Source organism: Mustela putorius, unplaced genomic scaffold (genome assembly GCF_011764305.1).
Source record: "Mustela putorius furo isolate JIRA1106 unplaced genomic scaffold, ASM1176430v1.1 tig00000129_pilon_pilon_pilon, whole genome shotgun sequence".
Lineage (NCBI taxonomy): Eukaryota > Metazoa > Chordata > Mammalia > Carnivora > Mustelidae > Mustela > Mustela putorius.
In genome coordinates this window covers 23059622-23086356 of record NW_025421290.1, presented here as the reverse complement: position 1 = coordinate 23086356, position 26735 = coordinate 23059622, and the positions used below count along the sequence as shown (strand labels likewise).

General features: G+C 51.0%; 1 protein-coding gene across 1 annotated transcript in view; it reads right to left on the bottom strand.

Moving 5' to 3' along the window:
• Window positions 1–11088: 11088 nt before the first annotated feature.
• The window catches only part of LGMN (legumain), a 33069-nt gene continuing 17422 nt past the window's right edge, over window positions 11089–26735 (bottom strand). The window contains exons 3-14 of the mRNA XM_004739032.3: window positions 24735–24832; window positions 23333–23414; window positions 21825–21910; window positions 20498–20573; window positions 19502–19564; window positions 18648–18714; window positions 17439–17557; window positions 17263–17352; window positions 15062–15262; window positions 13268–13438; window positions 11584–11651; window positions 11089–11346 (exon numbers count right to left, since the gene is read on the bottom strand). Coding sequence (XP_004739089.1) covers window positions 11304–11346; window positions 11584–11651; window positions 13268–13438; window positions 15062–15262; window positions 17263–17352; window positions 17439–17557; window positions 18648–18714; window positions 19502–19564; window positions 20498–20573; window positions 21825–21910; window positions 23333–23414; window positions 24735–24832 — 1164 coding nt within the window. The 3' untranslated portion in view covers window positions 11089–11303. The remainder of the gene's footprint in view (window positions 11347–11583; window positions 11652–13267; window positions 13439–15061; window positions 15263–17262; window positions 17353–17438; window positions 17558–18647; window positions 18715–19501; window positions 19565–20497; window positions 20574–21824; window positions 21911–23332; window positions 23415–24734; window positions 24833–26735) is intronic.

Genomic DNA, 26735 nt, shown 5'->3' with positions numbered 1-26735 from the left:
TCCTCCCCACTTCTGCTGAGGGCCTTTTTTTTTTTTTTTTTAAGATTTTATTTATTTGCCAGGGAAAGAGAGAGAGAGAGTACACGCAAGCAGGCAGAGAGGCAGGCAGAGGCAGCCAGAGAAGCAGGCTCCCCACCAAGCAAGGAGCCTGATGTGGGACTCGATCCCAGGACTCTGGGATCATGACCTGATCAGAAGGCAGCCGCTTAACCACCTGAGCCACCCAGGCATCCCTGAGGGCCCTGTCTTGACAGAATCTGTATGTACTTTTAGCTCCTTTACTCAAGCCCCGGCTCCTGTCTGCCCCTCGGCCTGTCTGCACCACCCTTGGTTCCCATCATCCCCACCTCTGTGTCCTTTCAAGAATGCTCTCACACCTTCCTGCTTCTGCTGCTTATCCCAGGAATACCATTCCCTATAGTCCTTGCGCAGTCGGACTCCTAGTCATCCTTCAGAGCCCATCTCCTCCAGGGAGCCTTCTCTGACCTCCTGAGTTGGCCAGACAGTCCTTGGACACATTCCCACAGTGCCCTGAGTTCATCTCACAAGAGAACTCTCATCAAATTGCAGTTGTCGGTTGATGCTTCTGCCTTGTCCTCCAGATTCGGATCGTTCATGTCTGTGTTCTCAGCATTGATTAAACACGTGTGTGTGTCGAGTGCCTGTTAAGTGTCAGCACTCTTACAGGCCCTGGGAAACAGCAGAGAACAAAACAGGTTCAGATGGAGCCCCAATGAATGGCAAGGAGCAGGGCACCCAGGGCGGGGCGGCTGGACTTTCAGGAATGAAACCCCTGGGCGTCAACCAGCTCCCTCAGCCAGTCAACAAACAGTTGTCGGACTCTGGCTCCGGGCCAGCCCTGTGTGAGTGGGAGGGCTGGCTTCAGGGCGCAGCCAGCTAGAAGGACTTCTGAGGCTGGGGCTTAGGATAGGTGAGCAAATACCTAGAAACTGAGGGTAGCCAGCCATGATCCCAGGTTGCCCTTCCCTCCGCCACTCCCCCCCCACCCCCCAGCGATGCCACACTGTCCCCTTCCTGGGCTACCAGGGCTCCCCACAGCCCTGCGCTGAGCTTGCTCTGCAGTCTGGTACCCCCAGCTATAAGGGCAATGCCTACTGCCTCCCACGAGGCCAGAGATGGATGGGGGAAGTCAGAGGGGGCCTTTTGTCCCAGTGGAGCCCCCAGATTAGGGCAGGTTTGGGATCCAGATGATGGATCGGGCCCCGGGCCAGCCGTGGGGTTCCATGTCCAGCTCCCAAGAAGCAGGCAGAAAAAGCCAGGGGGCTGAACTGAGGAGCCACTGTAAGATCAGCCCGTGTGCGTATGTGTGTGTGCCTGTGCGTGTGCGTCCGGCCTACCATCCTCAGGCCAACACAGGGATGCTGCCGGCGGAGGCCAGAAGGCAGGAGGGGTGGGGCTACCTGCTTTCCCCCACGACCCCGCCTCGTCTGGATGTTTCTGCCCCTGGGAAGGTGGGACTGGGTGAGTACAGGCCTGTGGGCCTGACCCAGAGCCACAAAACAAGGAAACAGGGTTTCACAATCCCTGAGCCTGAGGAGGGCGTGGGAGGTGGGGGTGGGGGTTGTTGCTACGTTGCTACTGGTGAGGGATTCCCCTGCTTTATTTTATTTCATTGGCAGAACAGTCCGGTGAAAGAGGTGTTTACAGATGAAGACATCAGGGCTCAGAGAATGGGGGTGTATTAGCCCGCTGGGGTTGCCGTCCAGAAATACCACAGACAAGGGGAGGGGGCTTAAAGAGCAAATTTATTTCCTCGCAGTTCCAGAGTCTGGAAGTCTGAGACGGGGGTGTCACAGGATTGGTTTCCCATGGGCTCACAGCTGCCTCTCGCTGTGTCCTGGTATGGCCTTTTTTTCCCCTCTGCCTGAGCATCCCCAATGTCCCTGCTTAAAAGGACCCCGTCCTCCTAGATCAGGGCCCCACCCTCCTGACCTCATTTAGCCTTAATCCCCTCATTAAAGGCCCTGTGTCTCCAGGCACAGTCACATTCTGAGGTACCAGGCGTTAGAGCTTCAACATAGGAACTTCAGGGGACACACGATTCAGCTCATAACAGAGTTGGGGGACTTAACAAGTCTATGCACCAGTTAGAGGCCAAAGTGGGGTTTGAACTCAGGGCTGACCGACCCCATAATCTAAGGCTCTTTTTTTCCCATCCCCCACAGCATCCTTACTGACCTGCTTGTAGGAAACCAAGGTCTTGCCTACTTGGCCCCAGCTCTGTTGACCTTGCCGGCAGCCGGCCACAGCACACATCACAGGGCTGGCCTGGCAGACAGGGCCAAGATGTGGCTGAACCAGCCTGGCTTCTCTGTGGGCCCCGAGCAGGGGTTCAGGAGTCCAAAGCTGGGCATTGGTGCATGGATGTGTGTGTCCAAGAGTGACGAGGACAAAGGCTGGGACATATGACGGGGGCTCATCTGTGTCTCCTCCCTGAGGTCTGTGCCCTCTGCGCTTGGCAGTCTGGCGTCCTCTGCCCTCTGCTTTTACTAGCCTTCGGCCTGAGGCTGGAGCCGGGGCCAGTGGCTCATGAGAAGCCACCAGCTTTCCGCAGAGAGACTGGGTCATGCCCTGGCCCTTCTGCTCCCCCATCCCCGTGGCCTACCAGTGACAGCTGGGTGTGAGGTCCTGCCCATCAGGAAAAATCTCGCACCAGCCCTGCAGATATCAGGCCAGCTATGGCCTCATGACACCTTAATGCAGTGGGCCCACTTCGCCCTGGCTATGAGCACATTTCTCCTGGGGGCACAAGGTGGGGAGGAGGAGGGGGAGGAGAGGCAGAGGGGTGGTGGGGGGGAGCCGTCTAGGGACAGCAGAAACACACCTGCCCATCCCCACTCGCAGACAAAGCAGGCATTCAGCTGGGCAGACCAAGGGTATGTCGGGAAGGCTGCCCACACTGCCAATTGAGGTCACCAAGTCTGCTCTCTGCTGGCTGGCTTCCGGGACCGAGCCGCCCCAGGGTGGGGGCAGTGGAGAGCAGCTGTGGCAGGAGGCAGGCCCTTCCTTCACGGGCAGGCTACATGGAGCAGGGCTGCGGAGAAAAAGAGCCAACTCACAGCAGTGGTTTCCCCTTTCCCCCAGCTGTGACGCAACTTGCAGGGGGGGAACATTCTTTTCGGAGGAAGGCTCTCCAGGAATCCTCTCTTTCAACCCATGCACCCCAAAGCCAGAGGGGATCTGGGTTCCAAGTCAGGAAACCTGCTCTGCAATGCGGGGCGGGAGGGGGTGCGGGGGCAGCCTCACTAGTAGGTGGGAGACCTGGGCTCCAGACCAGGGGGAAACCCTAGCAAGTCACAGAACATCTCCGCCTCCCTGTCCCCGCTCTGAAAAGACGTGTTTCTACTCTGATTTTCCAGGCTGTGTGCAGGAACCACAAAAGCTCTTGGGTGGGGACAGGGAAGGGGAGCCTCAAATCTTTTTGAAAAGGTAAATAAATTCAGGGCTCGCACATAGGGGCAGGGAGGTCATTCACTGCCAAGGTTGCAAGTGGACTGAAATCCAGTCTCGGCTCCGCTCCTCAAGGCTGCTCCCCGGCATGGGATCGTGTCCACCCAGAAGAAGGGACACCTTTTCCAAATCTATATGAAGGCATTCTTTGCTCTAGAGGGAGAGCAGGTAAAGTCCCATCTGGGGTTTGCTGAGCTCTGCGCCTATTTTCAGCTTAGCGTGACTGGTGCAACTATAGCAGAAGCACAGGAGGTCAGGGGGCTTGAGGGAGTGGACAGTAACCGTGCGGATGAAGCAAAGAGGGCACCCTGGAGCCTGAGAATGCCTGGAGTTTCCTGAGCTGGATTCTCAAAGGATAAGGAGTCTGCCAAGAGCGGAAGGGAACAGAACACCTGCAAGACGGCCCGGAGCCGGTCCTTGGGCCCTTGTGTGTCTCATGTCTGGTGAAGAGTCATGGAGAACCTTTTATTCTAGCCGTCTGTGCAGGAATATCCAAATAGCCATAGAAGGTAGAGTTTTTCCCTCCTGGGAAGAGGGAAGATTTGTTTCTTCCTGACCAGTATAATGAAATAATAACTCTCATCTTAGAAGATTGTGTCTCCCATCAGGGCAAAAGCTGGGCACGTTTGCGAGAAGCCTCTTTAAAAAGATCCAGATTTCCTTAGGCTTGAGTTTCCCCAGACCCTAGCATCCGCCTGGGCCCGCTGCCACCTCCCCCTCCGGGCCCCTGATGGACCAGGAGACCCCCAAGCAAATGTGAAGTTTATGCATCCCAGGGGTGTTGTGTCTGTCCCCGGGGTCTCAGATCTCCTGCAAGCGCCCACACTGTAGCAGGTGACCTTGTTGGCATGCTAGTGGGGTACGGATCTTAGACCCTGGCTGTTCTTGACAAGGAAGCTAAAGAAAGTGAAAAGTCTCAGAAAAACCAAATCGAAGTGTTCTGTATGCAGGGTAACCGGTCACTTCAAGGTGGCTTGAGGAGTTAGGCTGAACGAGAAATGAGAGATGAGACCGGGCCGGGAATGATCCTGGTTGGCAGCTCACGGAGTCTGGAGAGTCTCCACTCACGTGGGATGGAACTGAATAGGGACCAGGCTGGAGGCGGGGGTCTGTGGAGGCCTGCGCAGTGACCCGGGGTGGGGGGGGGGGAAGGGAGGCGACTGACGTCTGAATTGGGAGGGTTGAGGGATGGGCAGGGGAACCCTGAGAAGCATTGAGGGGCTAGAAGCGGCAGGATATGGTGGAGGGTGTTGAAGGAGGGCACGGAGTCCTAGGTGGGCTTCTGGATTTTCGTCTTGGGCACGGTGTCAGAGGGATATGCCATCCGCTGGGGAGGCGCGGGGGCTGGAGGGGGACCGAAATGCCTCGGCCTTGGCAGAGCACAGTGGGATGAAGCCCATGAGACATGTCCACACCCATGAGTTCAAAATGATCTTCATTTTTCTTTTTTAAGATTTTATATACTTATTGGACAGAGAGAGCACAAGCAGGGGCAGGGGCAGAAGGAGAGGGAGAAGCAGGCTCCCTGCTGAGCAGAAAGCACGATGAGGGGCTCCATCCCAGGACCCCAGGATGGTGACCTGAGCCGAAGGCAGACACTTAACTCACTGAGCCACCCAGCCGCCCCCAAAATGATTTTTAGAAAGCTATCTGGGTCACCTTTTGAGCAGGAAAGGGGACCAATTCAAAAACTAGGTAAATAAGAGGACAGATGAAGTCTCTCTCCTGCCGTTCCCACATGAGCTATGCCAGGGGTAGAGCAGGCAAGGGAAATGTCTCCTTCTGAAGTTGCAGCTTGTAAACGAGAACAAGCAGATAGAACCAGAATTTCACCTGTTTGTCGTCCCTCGAATTCACGGATACAGGCACCGAGCATCAACCACCACAATCAGAAAGGGGCGAAACTCTGCCAACGCGCCCCCTGAGTGGAGAGCACAGCCCACTTCCAGCCCCGCCGAGAGGGGGGTCTGCTGGAGCCTCTGGGCAGCCCAGCTGCTGATCGGTAAGAGCCCCGGGGGCAGAGGGTCGTGCGGGCGGCGGCACAGCCTGCGGTCAGCCAGACCCGGACTGAGAAACTCCACGGACCAACAGCCCCCGCTCTTCAACAGAAACTGCGAAGAAGGGAGATGGGGAGGAAACCTGTAGGTTAAAGGAGCTGAAAAGACAACACCGTTGTTTAAAAAAATTACTTAAATTCAATTTAAGGGGCGCCTGGGTGGCTCAGTGGGTTAAAGCCTCTGCCTTTGGCTCAGGTCATGATCTCAGGGTCCTGGGATCGAGCCCCACATCGGGCTCTCTGCTCAGCAGGGAGCCTGCTTCCCTTCCTCTCTGCCTGCCTCTCTGCCTACTTGTGACCTCTCTCTCTCTGTCAAATAAATAAATAAAATCTTTTAAAAAAATTTCAATTTAAAACATGGGGTATATTAGTTTCAGAGGCAGAGGTCAGGGTTTCATCAGTTGCATAGGAAACCCCGTGCTCATCACCTCACGTGCCCTCCTTCATGCCGGTCACCAGGTCACCCCTCCCCTCCAGCAGCCCTGTTGGTTCCCCCTTAGTCAAGTGTCTTATGGTTTTTCCCCCTCTGATTTCGTCTCGTTTTATTTTTCCCTCCCTTCCCCTGTGTTCACCTGTTTTGTTTCTTAACCTCCACATCTGAGTGAAATCATGGTATTTTCTTTCTCTGACACTTCTCTTAGCATAATACCATCTAGTTCCCTCGATGTCATTGAAATGGCAATATTTCATTTACTCTGATGGCTGCGTCGTATTTCAGTGTATAGATAGACCACATTGGGGTTGCCTGGGGGGCTCAGTCAGTGGGGCATCTGCCTTCAGCTCAGGTCAGGATCCCAGGGTCCTGGGATGGAGCCCACATCGGGCTTCCTGCTTAGTGGGGAGCCTGCATCTCCCTCTCCCGCTGCCCCTGCTTGTATTCCCCCTCTCGCTGTCAAATAAAATCTTAAAAAAAAAAAGATATACCACATGTTCTTTATCCATTCATCTGCCAATGGACATCTGGGTTCTTCCCATAGTTTGGCTATTGTGGACACGGCCACTGTAAACACCGGGGAGCAGGTGCCCCTTCGGGTCACTGTTTGTATCCTTGGGATAAATACCCAGTAGTGTGATTGCTGGGTCATAGGGAAGCTCTATTTTTAACTGTGTGAGGAAACTCAGTACTCTTTTCCAGAGTGGCTACACCAGCTTGCCTTCCCACCAGCAGTTGAAGTTTCCCCTTCCTCCGCATCCTTGCCAACACCTGTTGTTTCTTGAGTTAATTTTAGCCATTCTGAGTAGTGTGAGGTAGTAACTCATTGTGGTTTTTGATGAAGTTCTAGAACCTAAGTGAGGTTCGGTGGGCTGAGGTCCGGAGCCGATGACCAAGGAAGAATTCTTGAGACATCTTTGGTGCAAAATGGTGGTTTTATTAAAGCACGGGGACAGGACCCGTGGGCAGCAAGAGCTGCTGCTCTGGGTTTTGAGGGATGGCAGGTTATATACCTTGCCGTTTGCGGGGGGCGGGGGAGGGTGAAGGGAAGGGAGATTCTTGGTGGGGTGTTAGGATCCTGCTATCATTTACATTCCCTTCTACCTCAGCCTCCTCCAGTTTATGGTGGGGAGGGAGACATTAGGGCTTCTGGAACTGAGAGTTATTTGCTTCTGGAAATTTGTGCTATTGATAAGGTAACCTCCCTGTTTGTAGATCTCTAGGACATCTGTAGAGCAAGGGAGATTCCTGTCCTGCAGGATTGTGATCTCTGCAAGTTAACTATTTATCGTTTTATGGCAGTCAGGGGTGCCTGAGGAATGCTACACATATGGAGGGGAGCGGGTGAAGAGGGGGTGCAAGGCGCCAGCTTTTGCTCTGTCCTCAGCCAGCCTCCTGCTCCCTCATCAGTTTTGATTTGTATTTCCCTGATGCCGAGTGACGCTGAGCAATTTTTCATGTTTACCGTTTTTGTTAAGTGGGCAAGAATGAACCAGTGTCCAGAAATGCACACGTGATAAAGCCACAAAGAATACGGGGAGAGGGGGTATGGGGGCAGGGGGCAGGGGGCAGGGCTGCGACGGGGATGGAGCAGAAGGTGTTTCTGAGCAGCTGGTGTGGTTAGTTTTAAGTGTCGACGTGCAAGGAGCCACAGTGCCAATAACCGGTCGAGTATTACTCTGTGGATGTTGTTGAGAAGGTGTTCTTTGGATGGGATTGTTAGGGTATGGAGTCGACCATCCCTCAGTTAGACAGAGAACACTCTCGATAATGCAAGTCACACAGCGAGGTTTATTTCCAGCTAGCTGGGGTCCAAGTATCCGCCCGGCGCAGCGGGTTTCAACAAGGACCCCGAGCACTCAAAGCCAAGGGTTTATATAGCATTTTCAAGGCACTTCTTCATAGCTACATACATATCATGCACCCCACTTTGACAGTTTTAACTTTGTTTAACCTTTTGCCACCCCGGCGTCACCCTGGAGCCATCCTGGCGGTTAAGCGAGATTTAGGTTTAGAAGAAATTCAACTTTATTTACATTTCCTTCTGCCTCAGCCTCCCTCAGTTTTGTGGTACGACCTTAGGCCTTGAGGAACTGAGCCACTGTCTCCGGGAAACTGGGCCATTGAGGAGATAGCCCTTTTTGTTGTAAATCACCAGGACATTTGCAAACCAAGGGAGACTCCTGTCTTGCAGGATTGTGATCTCTGCAAGTTAACTATTTGTTTTTCTTTAACATTTGGTGCCTATGACGCCATCACCTAACCTCCCTGGTGGTATATGATTAAGTTGTTTTTTCAGGCTTTAGCTACTTTCTCTTATTTCAAGTTACGTGCGCCCTATGGGCTGGTTAGGGATGCTCAGTAAAATGGCTTCCTGGCCTTCAGGATGGCCATTCTGATGCTAACCCACTCTTACAGTGCAAGGTGCCAGCTTTTGCTTTGCCAAGATGGCTGTATTTATATCAGGGCTAGACTGGAGGTGGGTACAGCCTTGTTTTTCTTGGCCTTCACACCTGGAGCTGGTTTCTGGGACTTGTTTTTAAGTCCCCTGGGGGAGGGGAGCAGGGACAGTAAAATAGGTCCTATAGGATTAACATGGAATGGGTGCTAGAGATCATCCTCCATGTGGGTGGGCCCCATCCAATCAGTTGAAGGCCTGTGTAGTGCTAAGTCTGACCTCCTTGAGCAAGAAAGAATTCTACCAGCAGAGAGCTTTTGTACTTGAACTGTGAGTCTCCCCACCCAGGTCTCCAGTCTGCTGACTTTTGGACTTAACTAAGTACTCCACAGTCATGTGAATCAATTTTTTAAGATAAATCTCTCCAAATATATATATGTGTACATGTATATATAAAATTTATATGTACACACATGCTACTGGTTCTGTTTCTGGAGAACTTTGAACTAATACAGTACAGCTGGTAAAGTTCTAATTCTTGACTTTAGTGATAGCTACAAGGATGTTCCCCTTATAATTCATTAAGCAATATGTTTGGTTTTCTATGTTTCTATAATGAAAAGGTAAAAAAGAAAAAAGTATCATTTGCATACAGGTATGTTAATGTAGAGAAAGGGGGTTCTTGATGAATATCAGATCGATATTTGAGATTTATGGGGAAGAGAAGCAATGGCCACGTTATGCCCTGAATATTTTTGTGTTGAGACTTTGTGCCAGGACATGTCTGTACAATTTGGATAGAATTACAGGAAGAAAAAACCGCTGGTCAGTTGTGACACACATGGAAAGATCAACCTGATTAGAAATCAGAACAGAAAAGGAATTAACAGGAGGGACAGAGAGCCCATTTCCACTGGGGGCCTGTTGGAACCACGGGAGGAGAAGAAAAGCCATGGCACTGTGACTTCAGAAATCATCATTTATTTGAGAAACAAAACACAGCCACTCTTAACTTTTAGAACCACAAATATTCAAGCTTCTGTGTTTATTAAATAGATACGTCTGCTTTCATTCTACAGAGAGGACCCAGAGAACCAGGATCACAAGAGTGGTTAACAATTTGTGAGAACAGAGGAATGGAGCTTTCTACCATCTGTATCTTGAGGCCTCCTAAAAGCATTCTTTCCCAATTCTCCTTTTCAGTGCCTCCTTTTCTTAGATCATCAGCCAGCCCTCAGGTTCGCCCATCATTGAACACGAGTGGTAAGACACAGCAGGCTTCTTGTACTTATCACCTAAAACCCTAGAGCGTCCCCAAGTCTTTAGGACAGTAAGAGTTCTTTTCCCTGAAGTCATGAGATTAGCCTCAAGATCCACCTCCCTGAGGAAGGATAATCCATGATGAAAAATGACCCACTGGAAACCAAAGTATCACCTGGAATTAGTCACAGACATAAGCCTACCGACCAGTGTCCCAACTTCTAATCCTTAACTCCAAACTTTAAAGGTACTGATTGTTGCTAAAGAAGACATATGTCATGACATAAAGACAGGGTCATGAGGGTGAACACTCAGGTGGGGTCACCTGCTTTCTCTGTGTCCGTCTATCTATCTCTGTAAATAGCACTAGGCTCTATGGCTTACTTTTAAAAACAGCATCACTGACATCTAAGGAGCAAACCACATAATTCCACTTAAGCTGTACAGTTTGGTGGCCTTTTGTATATTCAGAGTTGTGTGAACATTGCCACAATCCGTTTCAGAACACTTTCAATCACCCCAAAAGACCTGCGTACCAATCAGCAGTCACTATGTCCCCTCTGCCTGCTCTCCCCAGTGCCTGCTACCCTCCGTCTCCACAGACCGGCTTATTCTGCACATTAGCTGTAAACGGTGACTGGTGACTTGACTCAGACTCAGTGTCCTAACGGGCATCAGTGCCTCGTTCCTTTTTATTTCTCTAGGCTATTCCACTGCATGGATGTAGTTCGTGTTACTGACCCGTCTTCAGCAAGCCCCTCGGGAGCCCCTCCCTGTGTGGGGCACTGGGCCGAGGGCAACAGCCAGGCAGCTCTGCACCCCGGGAACTGAGACACCCCCTCCCCGTCTGGGAAAGCCAGTCCCAACACTAGCCGTGCCCGATGCTAAACAACGCAGACAGACGGGAGATAGGACTTTACATGGGGGTGGGAGCGTGGGAGGGGACAGGAAGAAATTGAAGAAGGTTCAAGGGCGAAGTGGCCCTTGAGATACACCCTGAGAATCTATCCCATGAGGGAAAAGCACTCTGGGGCGAGAGGACCAGCAGGTCACAAAGGCACAGGAGGCTGGAGAGTCTGGGAGTACAGAGGGGCAGGGACAGCAGGGCGGGGGAGGGGAAGGGCAGCTGTGGCCAGGAGCATCGGGGCCAAGTCAGGGGCCTGAAATGAATGCTCGGGTTCAGTGATAAATCTTTATTTCTTTTGTTTAAGCCTTGCCCACTGCTGATAAATAAAGATACAAAAACAATAAAAAATCAAAGTATTTCCTAAACATACTATTCCATCTTGGGCTTCCATCCCTCTTCGATAAAGTCACTCTAAAGACTCAAGAGGTTCCAGCTTCCAATTCCTCAGAACCCTTCACCAGCGGCAGAACCTCCCGCCCCCTGGGGTCAACTTCCTGCTTCTGGAAACAAATGAGCCCAAAAATCTCCTCATAAAGCAAATATACCTTTCTCCACACTGAGCGTTACCCAGGCCAATGTGTAGTTTTATTGGAGTGGCACAAAGGACCTGCAGGAGCTGGGGAAGGAGGTGAGGCCTGCAGGGCGGGTGGCCCGACCGCATTGCCTAGGCAAGCCCGGAGCTCCTGGGGGGGCCTCCCGCCGGCTCCCCGTCTTCCGACTGAGCACACGTTGTGAGGGACAGTGTTCACTCATGGAAAAGCATCAGGGAGGCAGTGTTTCAGTAGTATTGAAGGCACACCTTGTCCATGGCCAGCCGTATTCTGTAAGAAGCAGGAAGAAGAGGCTGGTGACCCATGTCATGTCTGGAGAAATGATCCCAAACAACCCAACCCAGAACAGGTTGTGCTTGACGACAGACCGGCCCCACAGGGATCGTGGAGGGAGCATCTAGCCTGAGTTCCTCGACCGTGAGGGAGCCGCTGGCAGAGAAGGCTAAAAGTGCTGCTCCTGCCGGCCTGCAAAGGGACACGGAGCCCGCAGGCCACGTGTGCATTCACCTGTCAATCGGGTAAGGTTCCTCACAAAGGTTGACCAGCACGTACAGGTGTCTCAGTGCGTACTCGTACTAGAGGCAAACAAACCAAAAAAGACAGTCAAGATGCCATCGTCTCACCATACTATCACCTCTTGACTTGGGAATATCCCACACTTTTGTGGTTACAGGCATAAAGTACCTTGACCTGTGGTCCCTGACCTTTCTTCGGGGTTCATGGATCCTCCAGGACCACTTTTCAGTAATCTGGGAGGATTTATGGGCTCCCTCCTATGAAAAACGCCCTTGGGCCTGGGGGCTAGCAAGCCTCCAAGAGCACGTCGATACCAGCTCGGGCCTCCCGATGGAGGGCCCACCGTGGCCCCGCTCCCCTGTCTTACTAGGAACCCCTGACCCCTTGCCCACCTGGCTTTGGCTCTAAGAACCTCATTCTGGGAGGAGGAACACACGGAGGAGAGCAGGATGGGAAATGGATGCCAAGCCAGATGGCCCCAGGGAAAGACTGAGATAACCACAAATATTTATCTTGCAAAAGCTTCTGGGGGAATGTGAGAACTCTCAGGGGCAAGGAGGGGGAGATCTGTTTTGTGTGATTCTAGAGGGCAAAAGAGCTGGCCCCAGAAGACAAAGCATTGATTAAATAATGGGGATTCTTTATTATCAAGTAAGAAAAGCCCTTTCCTTACAAAGTTAAATACAAAACAAAATAAACTTGAGAGCTTCCAAATAATGGAGAGCCACCTCAAAGTGCCCAGGGCCCCATCTCTGAAGCCTTTAGGCATGACCAGGTGCATACACCATGGCCCGACAGGGCTTTCTACAGTGACAGGAATGTTCTATCAACTTCTCTAATTCAGTAGCCGCCAGCCACGTGTGGCTACTAACACCCAAAATGTGGCTGGAGTGGCTAAGAAACCGAGTTTCCCATTGCATTTCATTTGAATTAATTTAACGGATCTATTATGTGACTTCAAGCAGCCGTTCAAGGCCAGTAACTACAGCCGGGAAGAACGTGGCTCTAAAGCAGAAGTTGACAAACTTCTGGGAAGGGCCAGACGGGAAACATTTTTGGCTTTGCGGGCTGTGTGAACTACTGGAGTCTGCGAGTGTGAAAGTGGCCAGAGAAACTACGCCACAGTTAGAGCACAGCAGTGTTCCAGTAAAACTATTTCTAAAAACAGGCTATGGGCAGGATCGGGCTGGGGGCCAGTTTGCTGACTCCTTCCCTAGAAGGCTCCCGGCATCACATGGCGTTGACCACCAACCCAACGTTCTACCAGGGCCTGACTTCAATACTCAATCTCAGGGAGGGGTCAAAACAGATCTGGGTGAGGGAGGTGGTGTGGCAGGGAGACTGCAAATGTGGGAGAGAAGGAACATCCCGTCAGTCAAACACAGGGAGGGAGTTGGGCCGCGACTGGTAAACTCCTACCCACTGGACAACTGAGTGTTGTCTGGGGCCAGCATTCGTGGTCAGTGATCGGGCTGACCCTCCCCCTCTTGTCCCCATCAAAGGCCTCTGAATGAGGGCACTGTATCCTGAGCCTGGATGGAATCTTCTAGAAGACCATGCAGCTTGTGAGATTTCCAGTGGCCAATATTAATTTAGCTTTGGGGGTTTAAGATGCAGGGAAGGGCTCTGCGGACTCAGGGTAGGTGGTGTGGTGTGGCCCCGGGCCCCAGCCTACCGTGGACAAGTGCCAGTTGAAGCAGTGTGCGCGGAAGTGGGACACGGCGGCCTGGTAGCACTCGTGTGCCTTGAGCTCGGCTCTCCGCGACAGCAGCCCCTCGGCCTCAGCATCTGAGCTGGTGAGCAAGGAGACGATCTTCTGCACGGACTTCTGGATGATGTGCCTTGCCTGAGGAGACACGTTTTCAAAATGTGCCTTAAGTCACGCAGTCTCTCTCGGAACCCTGGATCTGTTAGACATCTCTTCATGTGGCTTCTCACCTAGCATGTTAAAATAGATGCCAATAGGAGCACCCGGGGGGGCTTAGGTGGGTAGGTGTCTCCCTTCAGCTCAGGTCATGGTCCCAGGGTCTTGGTATTGATCCTGCATCAGGCTCCCTGCTCAGCGGGGAGTCTGCTTCTCCCTATGCCCCTCCCCCTGCTCGTGCTCATTCACTTTTTCTCTCAAATAAATAAAATCTTTAAAAATATAAAATAAAATAGATGCCAAAGAGGCATTCTGCAGGAGGCAAGAGATGTCCATGGGAAACTTCTGGTAATTGCCAGAAACCTTGGGAAATAGCCTGCCTTTTCAGGACTTCTGACACAACAGAAACCTATAAATCTATCTCCCTGAACAGCAGGCCTGACCCACTCTGAGAAAAGGGGTGGGTGTAGAGATTGTGCCCCAGAGTAGCCTGCTGTCCCCTGAATGGTGCTGTGTGTTCATGGGCACCTTTGCCCATCTAGTCCAGAAACCACCAGACTGAGGGGTACGGGGAAGGACACTGTTTCCTTCCCAAAGGATGAACAAAAGAAATACCTCACTGCAAAATGGGTTTGTTACTATTTCTTAATCAGTTAATATTTCCAAAATCTCAGTGTTCATTTCTGATGCAGCAAATATCACCAGAACACCACTTAAACAACAGCACCCTGGAATCAAAATTTTAGTAGGACCATAAAGAAGTCCCAGACCAACAAGTAGGAGGACCTCTGTATTACACTAAGACCAGCAAAAAATATACCAGACGTGGGACACCGGCTGCCAGGATTACTAGAGACAGGAATTTAAACCAGATCAGAGATGTTATCTTTCCTAGAAAACATAGGCTGTGCTCTCGAATGCCCGAGCGCCGTGCTCGTGAGGCTGGCGGGTCACCACAGAGCCAGCTCCGCTGAAGGAGACCACCTCCGCCCGGCAGCCCAGCGACAGCCTGTTCCCTGGGGGCTTTCAGATGTGCAGCTAGAACCAGAAACGCGATTCTGCCACTTCCAAACAATCAGATGAGCTACTGAAAACAAACTCAGTTATTGTAAGATTGCTCAAACATTTTAAGGAAGAATTTGAAGCTATAACGACAATTTCCTAAGGCTGCAGAAACTTTATACATTGCATTTTTTTTTTTTAAAAAAACCACGATTAGCTAATAACTCACCAAGTGGCAATATGAAAATGTTTTCTAAGCAATCAGGTACAAAAGAGGGCAAGGCCCTCGTGCCATGACCTACTGGCAGATATAGGAGAGAGACAGCCCCGTCCTCTGCTGCCTGCTACCAAAGAGGTCAAGTTCAGTTGACTAATGGAGAATGAAGACAGCCTGCTCTGCTCACTTGCTTCTGTTACATGGAGCACAGAGGCTAGTCTCCTTCTCCAAATACTCCCATGTGGCAGGAGGGGTGGCCCCAGAGTGCTGTCTCCTAGCTCCAAGTGGCACTGGGTAACCATCAGGAGGCAGAGACCAAGTTCATGCAGGCAGCCCAGTGAGGCTGGGGGCAGTAGCAGGAAATAGTTCCTTGAACCACTACTTACATCCAAATGCCTGTGGATCTGCTCCACGAGATTCCTGGACTCCTGCAGGTCATTGGTGCTCATGAGCTTCCTTTTCAGGATGGTGAGGGGCACCTCGGGGCTTGGGGTGAGGTCCAGGTGTGTGACCGGAGGCAGGGAGATAGGAGAGCTGGCTTTGTGTTTCATTCCCTGAAACTGCATCACTTTCATGGTGGAAATGGACTGAGGAGAAAGGGAGAGAGCCAATCTGAGCGGCACATGTCCCAAACGTGTCCTGGGTCCTGCCTCTCCGTGGAAGGCTCATAGTTCACGCCATGTGGTTTCAGGACTACTGAAGGGCCACCGGTGCAGCCTGGAAATGCACACTTGGTCCTCAGCAGGTGGCAAGAAAACATATCCGAGCCCCTGAAATCCACCAATGATGAACTTCAAAAATACTTGGCTTGGGGCGCCTGGGTGGCTCAGTGGGTTAAGTCTCTGCCTTCGGCTCGGGTCATGATCCCAGGGTCCTGGGATCGAGCCCCGCATCGGGCTCTCTGCTCAGCGGGGAGCCTGCTTCCTCCTCTCTCTCTGCCTGCCTCTCTGCCTACTTGTGATCTCTGTCTGTCAAATAAATAAATAAAATATTAAAAAAAAATACTTGGCTTCCTTTGCAGGAGAATTGCTAATTCCGTTATGTATGAAAAGTAATCACTGCTCCCTTGTCACACAGAGCTTGCACCAGGGTCGTTTCAGCCAGCGGCAACCCGGGTCGTGCTGCCCTACCCATTCTCACCCACCGGGCCCCAGCACCAGGGAGCAGGAGGGCATAAAGAACAGGTTAGAGCTGAGGTATGGGTCCACTGAGCGGGGCAGAGCTAAGCCACAGAGGGCCAGGTTGGCTGACGGTCAGGGTGAAAAGGGCACATCAGCCAGGCTCTACTGCCTGCACAGGTCACTCCAGACTGGACCCCAATTGGAGAAAGAAATGTTGCAAGCAATTCTGTTCTTAAACCAGGCAACAACTGGGGATCCTGGGTGGCTCAGTCAGTTAAGCGTCTGCTTTCAGCTCAAGTCACGATCCCAGGGTCCCAGGATCAATTCTCGCATTGGGCTCTCTGCTCAGCAGGGAGTCTGCTTCTCCCTCAGACCCTACCCCATCTTGTGCTCCCTCTCTCAAATAAATAAATAAAACCAAAAATTTTAAAAAGGACCCAAAATAATCTAAAAAGCTCTAAAACAAAAATGAAATTCACATATATATGAACACATAAGGTTTGGAAAAGATCCATCACAGCTCTTCAACCAAGACCAGGAACGTCCATTGCGGAAGAAATCACAAGGCACACAGGCAGCCCAGGGCAAAGAGCTGTGACCAGATGCCCCCCTCCCCTGTCCCACGCAGCCAGGGCTGTGCCACCTCTGATCCTGCCTCCTCGGAGTCACCTTTCCCTTGCCTTCTCTCTGCTCCCTGCTCGACCACTACCACTAAGAAGCCTGGCCTGGCCCAGGGCATCCTGAGGGCACATCTCATGGCCTGTGCCCACCCTGCGGAGTCCCAGGCTCCGGTCCACACTCTGCCCATGAGGAGCTGGAGGCAGCTGGGTTGACTGGCTCACAAGGCCTTCCACAAGGATAGTGTTTGCATCCCCAAAACAGATCTCAGCCGGTGAGAGCTCAGATGGTAGCAGGCCACCTGAGGAATGGTGTTTGGTCACAGGGACAAGTGCACAAACACCTCCTCTGCACATCGCAAGGGTTGCCCAAGCCTTCAGCAGCCACCTGCTGTGACCTCTGTCCAGAGAGCCCTGATAAACTCACCCATTTAACCACTAGGTCCCTTCTGAACATAGCTGGGGTGGGGTGGGCTGGAAGTCCCTAAATTCTAGCACAAAGTAAAAGGTAAAGAGCTGCAGAGTGTAGGGTGTGGGATCCTATGAAGCAACAACACCCCACACTCGCACAGGCTTTCAATTCAGTGGCCTCTTACCACGTGCCAGGCCTGCTGAGGGTTTCTGATGAACGACCTTCTTTAACTGTACGCTAAAGCTCTGACCCAGGAGGAAATGGAGATTCGGAGAAGCAGCTTGCCCCAAATCTCACAACTTTGCAAGGGGAAACCTGGCAAGGTCTGAACCCAGAGCCCAGGCATGATGCCCAGGACTCAGAGCCACACATTCCCGGGGAGTCGGCCCGAGGCTCCACCACCATCAGGAGGAGGAGCAGGGGGCGGCCCCCCTCACCTTGTTCCCGTACTGCATGACGTGGCTGGTGTTGGTGTGGGACTTCACCAGCTGGTACTGCTTGTGGAGGGTCTCTCTGGTCAAATCCTCCTGCAAAGAGGAAACCATGGAAGTCCTCTGACCATTAGAGCCGACGGCTGGGCCTCGGCGGTGCAGCCAGACCCCTGGGGGCTCACCACATCTGAGTCCTCCATCCAGTTGACGCTGTACCAGTCCCCCAGGTACGTGGACCTCTTCTCATCGTAGTAACAGGCGTAGGACGACTCTGTGGGGTTCGCAGCGGTGGTCGCATAAACTAGCAGGGATTTAAGACATCCAGCCGTCACACTCCGTTCTCCGCTGTGGGTCCCACCTGCTGTGTGAGCCTTTCCCTCTTCCCTGGGGCAATCAAAGCTACCAGCACAGGGAGGGCACAAGGACATGACTGTACCCAGCCCTGTGAGTTCGGTTACAGAAACTGTCTAAAATTAAATTTGGAAGAAAAGAGAAGCTGGTCCATAAACACTTTCTGCAGGGATAAGCAAGCACACGATGCTCAGCAGGATGCCAAGCTATTTTAGAAAAACGCTGAAAGATTTTATTTTATCTATTTATTTATTTATTTATTTATTTATTTATTTTTAAGATTTTATTTATTTATTTGACAGAGAGAAATAATAAGTACACTGAGAGGCAGGCAGAGAGAGAGAGAAGGAAGCAGGCTCCCTGCTGAGCAGAGAGCCCAATGCGGGACTCGATCCCAGGACCCTGAGATCATGACCTGAGCCGAAGGCAGCGGCTTAACCCACTGAGCCACCCAGGCGCCCTGAAAGATTTTAATAGCTCTGGAAAGTCAAAGAACATGTATCTAATTTCATTTCCGGAGAAAATTACCATCTACTGAACGAACACTTTGACTGAACGTATGTAATAGCCACCATTTACTCTCTAGCTATTATGGGCTCAGAATGGTGCCGGGCAAATGTCAGCACTTAAAATGCACTTCTCCCCCTAGACAGGCACTGTCTTTATCCCCAATTTTACGGATGGGATAACAGAGGGTCAATGAGGGTAAGTCAACTGCCCACGATCAGCAGTCAGCAAGCAATGCATCGCAAAGTTGGTCCAAAGACTATGTGATCTTGGACTTAAGTAGCTTCACCAAGACCTGGAAGAGGACCATGAGGCTTCCATCAGATTCTTTACTCCTGGACCACTAATATTGAAGGGAAGTCCAGAGCTGCTCCCAGGGAAGACTTCTCCCCAACTCCTAGGGGCTGCCCTAGGCCCCTACTTCTATAGACCACTTGGTTCTTCACGTCAGCAGAATCGGGGAATGACCAACTGTGCCGCCGAGCAACCTGCTCAGCCACCCTGGCTCGGAGGCCAGTGCTCCCCCTACCTACCATTGATGTCGGTGGGCAGGTGCTTCATCATGGACCCAGACTCACAGGCTTCAATGTAGAAGACCATCTGTGAGGCGAACAAGACAGGTGACCTCACACCCTGGCCAGGCACAGACCTCACACAGATGTTACTCTGGCCCTGCCCACTCTTCTCACCCATTCTTAAGGGTCTTTTACTCTTGCTTCTGGGAGAGATCTCTGTTGGGAGAGGCTGCTGCCGGAGGCTACAGAAGCTGTTGTCAGACAAACCAGAAGGACTGCAATCTATCCATAACTAACAGTCTAGAATGATCTATTAGTTGAAATGGCGCAAGGCAAATGGTGCCACAGATAATGCTTAAGAGAATCGTTCCTCCATCCAATGCAGGGAGACCATGCGGCAGGCCAATTTCCACATTTCTATCCTGTATGTGTTCAGACCATTCAGTCTGCATAAAGGCTGCTACAGGGACAGGCCGGGGCCAAATAAGATGGTGGTGTTTTCCTCCCCAGGGGCTCCCAAACTGGAGTCAGTGCTAAGAACAGTGGTCTTCAAAGCGTGGTCCCCAGACCATTAGAGTCAGCATCAACTCAGAAAGGCCCGTTCTCAAGCCTCACCCCAGGCCTCTGAGTCAAACTCTGTAGGTGGGGTCCACACTGTGTTTGAACTAGAGCTCTAGTGATTCTGAGCTAACAGCTAAAGCCCTAGGATCACTAAGGGTGAATCCTGGAAAACCAGTGGTCAAGACTGATCACAAGGACACTCTCCAGAAAACAGTCATTTGGAGTTGGGGCATCAAGGAGAGGGTCGGCTCTGCGCCCCCCGCCTTCCTCACACTCCTTCCCCACCAGGCCACCCCAAGTGCTGATGTTACCTTTTGGTACATTTTGTGTTCGTACATGTAACGGATGGTCTCATTCAGGTCCTTCACGTGAAGCTGAAAGGTAAGAATATTGACATGTGGACCAACATATGAAGAGAAATCATTTGCTGGATAACCCACTAATAAAGCCCTAATGCTGCTCTGTAAATTCTTATTTACTGGCCCTTAGGAAGAATCATGGTGACCAACGACATTACCCCAAAGTGGTACCTCGCATGTTCTATTCAAATATTTAAAAGGGGGGGACGCCTGGGTGGCTCAGTTGGTTAAGCAGCTGCCTTCGGCTCAGGTCATGATCCCAGCGTCCTGGGATCGAGTCCCACATCGGGCTACTTGCTCCGCAGGGAGCCTGCTTCTCCCTCTGACTCTGCCTTCCATTCTGTCTGCCTGTGCTCGCTCTCACTCTCTCTCTCTCTTACAAATAAATAAATAAAACCTTTAAAAAAAAAAATCAAATATTTAAAAGGGGGAAGAGAATGTGCTTTCTCCTTCATTATTTTGTCTGGAGCATTCAGAGGCTGGGTTCTGTTATTGCTTCTAGTGCCATGTACCCAAGTCTGGAGACAGTTTACTGAGGCTGGGATATGAAGAGAAATGTATGCAAAACCTGAGAGGCTCTAGATAGATTTTGGGCCACTAAACCTGGCCCCTATACTCACCTACCACACACAGAAATCAACCCTGGTCGAACACTAGAAATACACATCACAGTCTGAATGTTGACCCCAAGCTTTTGTTGGCCAGTCTCCTACTCTGTCCTCACAATGTTAAGAAAGACTGGATACCTGGAAGGCTCAGTTAAGCATCTGCCTTCGGCTCAGATCATGATCCCGGGGTCCTGGGATTGAGCCCACATCTGGCTCCCTGCTCCAAGGGAGCCTGCTTCTCCCTCTCCCTCTGCCTGCCACTCCCCCTGCTTGTTCTCTCTCTCTCTCTGACAAATACATAAAAAATGTTAAACAAAAAACAATGTTAAGGGAAACTCACATCGTCATTCGGAAACACCAGTATGCCAGTAGCTCCATGATCGGTGAAGTAAATGAACACATGATCCCGGGGGCCACTGCCAAGAGAGGGTGACAGACAAGGAAAGTCAAACCAATTCCTAACCCCATTTCCATTTCTCTGAAAAGTTGCTGTAAGAAAGAAGCTCGAGGCCTACAGTCTCCCAATGAAGAGGAACGCAGGGCCTGCGGTCAGCCCTCGCCCTCCGCTCCCACAGAGGGTCACCTTGAACCACAAGGCACATGGAGAGCTTCAAAGCTATGAATGATGGCTGGGGAGGAAGGGACATTCGCTGAGCAGTCAGTCATAGGACCAGGTGTGATTCAAACTGGGGGAGGGGAGTCCTTTGGTAATTGGGCCCCATGCCAGCAGCCACACTCTCCAACCAGATTGCCCCCAAATGAGGAAGGAAGCCAGGACACAGAGAGGAACACAGTCCTTCAGCTCTGACTCCTTCCTTTCTGGGCCCCTCAGACTGCACACCGACTGCCCCCCCCATCTGCCTGCCCACACACTTCCCCATGCCTGCCCCTTCCCTCCTGAGAGGTACAGTACCACTGAGACAGTCTGAGGCATGGCACCTGAGTCCCTGCCATCACTGAGAAGTGCTGCATGAAGAGATGCTACACATCTCTGACCCATAGCCTGTGGCAGGCAGTGGGGCTGGTTTTCCCCAGCACGAGGGCTGGCGCTGTGCACGTGAATGTGCTCCTCTCCCCACCAGGCTCACCTTGAATACGGCACGGAACTGGCAGGCCAGACCCTCTGACCCAACCAGCTGCGAGGCTCTGTGCCTGTCTCGGTGTATCCCGCTGGTGGCGGAACATACCAGCTCTAGGATCCGTGGACAGCAAAAAAGCAGTGGGTTCAAGTGACAGGGAACATTTCATTAACAATAAAGAGGGATGGGGCACGTGGGTGGCTCAGTGGGTTAAAGCCTCTGCCTTCGGCTCAGGTCATGATCCCAGGGTCCTAGGATCAAGCCCCACATCGGGCTCTCTGCTCAGCAGGGAGCCTGCTTCCTCCTCTCTCTCTGCCTGCCTCTCTGCCTACTTGTGATCTCTGTCTGTCAGATAAATAAATAAAATCTTAAAAAAAAAAAAATGAGGAATCCTGGCTCCTTGAGTGAGTTCGGGACACAAACAGGCTCCCCAAAAAAGCCTCCAGCTCTGCACAGCCTGTCTTAAGTCAGGACAGAGCTCCCGGCTCTGTCACTTCTCAGCAGGAGCCAGACCAAGAGTAAAGGACGCCACCTCTTCTGGGTCCCAAGTCATTCAGAAAAGTGTGGGAGCCACAAAACAGACATTACCTCTTCAAGACCTTTCCAGATCCTTTGCCCTTCACTGCTTCCTCATCACCTCTCAAGACGGCGAGGAAATTCTGCGGGGTGACGTCCTACAAAGAGTTGAAGTGAAAACCAGCTGCAGCTGTCATTCTCAATCCGAGCGTCTGCGGAGTCTGTGGCAGACCCGGGCCCGCGCTCCAGCCGTCTTCAAGGCTCCAGGTTTCACTGCGAAGACTTTGGAGCCAGGTAAGGCCCAAAGCAAGGCCAGTGTTTCTGGGGCCTGTGCATGACCCCTTGTCAAATACCCTTGCCTTTGGCTGATGGCAACTCAGCAAGCTTGCCATTCCTCCTGACCATTGCAAAGTTCAGGTGGGGAAACCCAAAGATGCGGGGAGGTAGGGACAAACAGCAGAGGAAGAGTGAAGCCCCCCCAAAGGCACAGCCAAAAGGGACGGAAACTTCAGCCCTGGGCCTCCCTTTGCGTTCAATATGCAGCCTAGAAGGTCAAATCCCAAGGATGCTTGATTTCCTTAAAGATTAAAGATAACACTGGGGGCACCTGGCTCAGGTCATGATCCCAGAGTCCTGGGATCCAGCCCCCTGTCAGGCTCCTAGCTGAGCAGGGAGCCTGCTTCTCCCTCTCCCTCTGCCTGCCGCTCTGCCCACTTATGCTTTTTCTCTCTGTGTCAAATAAATAAAATCTTAAAAAAAAAAAAAAGGGAACATTGATGTCTGATCATTTAAGAAAAGCAATCCAGAAAAGTATAAAAGTGTGTGAGGGGGAAATCTTACCACCTAAAATCTTACCAAAAATCTTACCACCTAAGATTCCAGACATTTCCTTATCTCACTATATAAAAATAATTTTATAAAAATGGGATCATCAATATTACACGTATGATGTGTTCAATTTAAGTGTACTTAAATTTAAAAGAAACTGAAAGAACTGCTGAATTTTGGATAAATGCTTCTTTACCACCAGGAATATTAGTTCCTAAACGATCCCTCTGAAATCAGGAAAGAGAGACTGTGGCAAACCATAAGGCGGCATCATTTTGGGGCTTTTTAAAAAAAATGTGTCAATTAATACAACTTGAAATTGATTAGGAGGAATTTAATTTGGAAGTGACATACGATAATTAATGAAAACCTATCTTCAGCGAAATCCAGGGATACGCTGCACCAGGGCTGGTGCTGAGAACACTGATTTTCAGAAAACAGCACCAATCTATAATTGGATTAGCACCAAGACATCAAGAAAATCAGGTATTACTGAGGGAAATCTATTTTCAGGCTTAAAGTGCAAGACTAGAAACTAAAGATCAGTAGACTAACTCTTTTCCCCATGTTTTCCCTCGGCTTTCTTACAAAACTCTCAGAAATCATTCCTCAAGCACGAATCTTACTAGAAACATGAAGCAATGACCAGAGATCAGTCTAGTGAGGTTCTGACCCTGGAAATGCAAGAACGAGGGGGAGAACCATCCCCGGAACGGAAACAGCCCGTGCTGCCTCCAGCCCGCGCCCCTTACCTCGCCGGTGTAGTCCTTCAGGACCCCCGCATACACGTCAGAGCCATTGGGTCTGTTGATCACGATTCCTGGCGTGGGGTTGCTGAAAACCAAAGGATACCTCTGAAGCAGGCAATAGGACATGTCTTGGAAATCTCTCTTCAAAAATACACGCCCGTATGTATATAAGCAGAAAGTGACTGTGTTTGCCAAAGCCATGTCTCATCGCCCACATGGTCGCCCACATGCCAGGGGCTATAGAGCAGGGGTGGGGGGTGGGGGGGCTGGTCTCAGGCAGCCCACAGGCCTTGAGTTCTTGGCAGGAGTGGTGAAGGGCTGTCCTGGAAACTGAGGACAGGTGTGTCTGGCCTCCTGTGGCAACCATATAGCATCCTGAGGCCAAGACCTGTGCAAAAGGCCTCTCAGAGCAAAACTAGAGAGAAAGCCAGGACAAAAGACAAGACTTTAAGACACGAGCTGAAGACGTGAGCACTCAGAATGGATTACGAGCCATCCTGGGGTCACCCCACTTTGGCCCTTGGCTCCAGCAGGGGAAACAAGGGGTGGAGAGAGAAGCACCGGTCACGTGTGGTACCCACCTGCTGCCCCTGATCTCCAGGAAATCAGAGAAGCAGGCGTGAGGTTGTAAAGCTGAATTCAACAAATAATGAAAGCAAACAAGCACAGAAGGAAAGGGGCGTCGGATCTAAGCTACAAACCAGAACCTTCTAGGCATGGGGGCTCTGGAGGTGACCCCTGTGTGCTGACCACCCAGCCCCTCGAGCCTGTCTGGGTGGTCAGGATCAAGCATCACAGAATCCAATGGTGAGTTCTCTAAGCCCAGAAGGAACCTATACTTTAAACTCTTCCAAAGCACCAGCCCCGAACACCCTTCAGCGCCCACTTTCTATGCCGCTGCTACTAGCAAGTGGCTCCAAGTTCTACAGGAAGCAGCCCTGTGGGATTCCATCTGCGGGTCTGTTCACATCCTAAGGTCTGCATTCTAACGCTAATTCTAAAGATTCCTGTAAGTTCATATGAGCCTAAGAAAACTATATCCTGGCAGGGGGTAGGGGCATGCCTGGGTGGCTCAGTGAGTTCAACGTCTGACTCTTGGTTTCAGCTCAGGTCATGCTCTCAGGGTCCTGAGATCAAGGCCCCAGGTCAGGCTCCAGGTTCCACGTAGAGTCTGCTTGAGATTCTCTCCCTCTGCCCTTCCACTGTCCCCACTAATGCATGTGTGTTCTCTCTCTAAAATAAATAATCTCTTAAAAAATGCTAAGAAAAAATTACACACACACATATATATATATATATACATATATGTGTGTGTATACACACACACACACACACACACACACACACACACACACTTTTTTTCCCCCCCGAATTCACCATTAAGTTCAAGACACTGCCTACTTACTCTTCTGAGTTGGCTATGTCATCATACATCATCACAATGATCTGCTCATCAGGAATCCCATTTCGGTGAACGATCTGGTAGGCATGGCATGCATCGGCCTGGGAGAAATGATTTTGTCAAGTGTTAGATTTTTCCCAGAAGGAAGCAGATTTTGGAGTTCTAAGGAGCAACACATTCTTTCTCAACAGAAGACATGCTCTGAATCATTCCCTATTGGTTAAGGTATTTAAATGATTTTAGAACACATACATTAATATTTCTTGCAACCCAATTTTTTTTTAAAGATTTTATTTATTTACTTGACAGACACAGATCACAAGTAGGCAGAGAGGCAGAGAGAGAGGAGGAAGCAGGCTCCCCGCCGATCAGAGAGCCCGATGTGGGGCTCGATCCCAGGACCCTGGGATCATGACCTGAGCCGAAAGCAGAGGCTTTAACCCACTGAGCCACCCAGGCACCCCTCTTGCAACCCAATTTTTAAACCTTCCCCACCTTGCCCATTATCCAAAGTCTCATCTGTCTGGCAATTGGCATAGATGTGGACTACACAGAGACAGGCACGCACACACAGCACCACTGCTATGAGTGACCAGGACCTTAGGAGGTGCTGGATATTTTATTTCCCTTTTCCACACCAAGTAAAAGTCCCCTGAAAGCACTGAGCTGCGTTTAAGGAACGGAATGATGAACTGCAGGTCAAGGCTTACTTCTGTATCAAACAGGGTTTTTCTGATTCAAGTAACTTTTGCTGCCCAAGCTGCAGTTCAGAGAATTGAGCAAAAACCCAGAAGTTCAGCTCTGGAATTGACAGGAGGCACGCACTAATGTACTCTTTAGCTTAAAAAAATAACAATGAGGGGCTCCTGGGTGGCTCAGTGGGTTAAAGCCTCTGCCTTTGGCTCAGGTCATGATCTCGGGGTCCTGGGAATGAGCCCCACATCGGGCTCCCTGCTCAGCAGGGATCCTGCTTCCCTTCCTCTCTCTCTGCCTACTTGTGATCTCTGCCTGTCAAATAAATACATAAAATCTTTAAAAAAAAAAAAAAAAACAATGACAGCAAGGGTGACAACATTAGGGATGAGAGACAAGCTTTGTTAATGGGACTCCTTGTCCTTAAAAGGGTGAAGACATTCTTTGCTTCCTTTCCCGATGCCACGTGGTATACTCCAGGACATGGGAGTCACTTGAGGACCAGAAGAAAAATGCCCCCCAACTTTCTGCTTCTGTTTCATGGTGTCCTTCAAGAACAAAGACATAGGGGACCTGGGGTGGCTTAGTCCCATTAAGTGTTTGACTCTGGATTTTGGTTCAGGTCACAATCTCAGGGTCGTGAAACAGAACCCCGCGTCGGGCTCCACACTCGGTGTGGTGTCTGCTTGAGATTCTCTCTCTCCCTCTCCCTCTGCCTCTCCCCCTGCTTGTGTGCTCTCTAAAATAAGTAAATCTTAAAAAGAAAGAACAAAGACATAAACATGAAGAGAATAAAGAGCCCAGCTATCCGCCTCTCTAAGGAAGAGCTTTAGGAACTGGAGCTCCTGCACACGTTACACTCTCCGCATCACCGAGCACGGCAGTCAAGCCTTACAGCCAGCACTTTCCCTACGGATGCCTCACAGGACTTCACGGCCACAATGGTGTTAAATACATAGTCATTGAACACCAGGTGGACGAGTCCAGGGTCTGGCCCTTGGGAGCTGCTGGAGGAGCGGACGGCTGCATAAACACGAACACTCATACATGTGTCGACTTTCTAGTACTTGTCAGGCACCGGGCTGGGACTCCTACGCATTATGTCATCTGATTCTCGTAGCAACCCTACACGGTCAAGGTAATGATCCCCACATTATAGATAATGAAACGGGAGCTTAGGGAGGGGAGGGGACCCGCCTGAGTCACCCAGCTCTGAGTGAGATACCTCTGGCACTCTGACTCCAGAACTTGACATGACTAATCATGAAAGTTAGAGAAGCCTGGGGAGCATGAGCAGCTGAAAATCTAAAG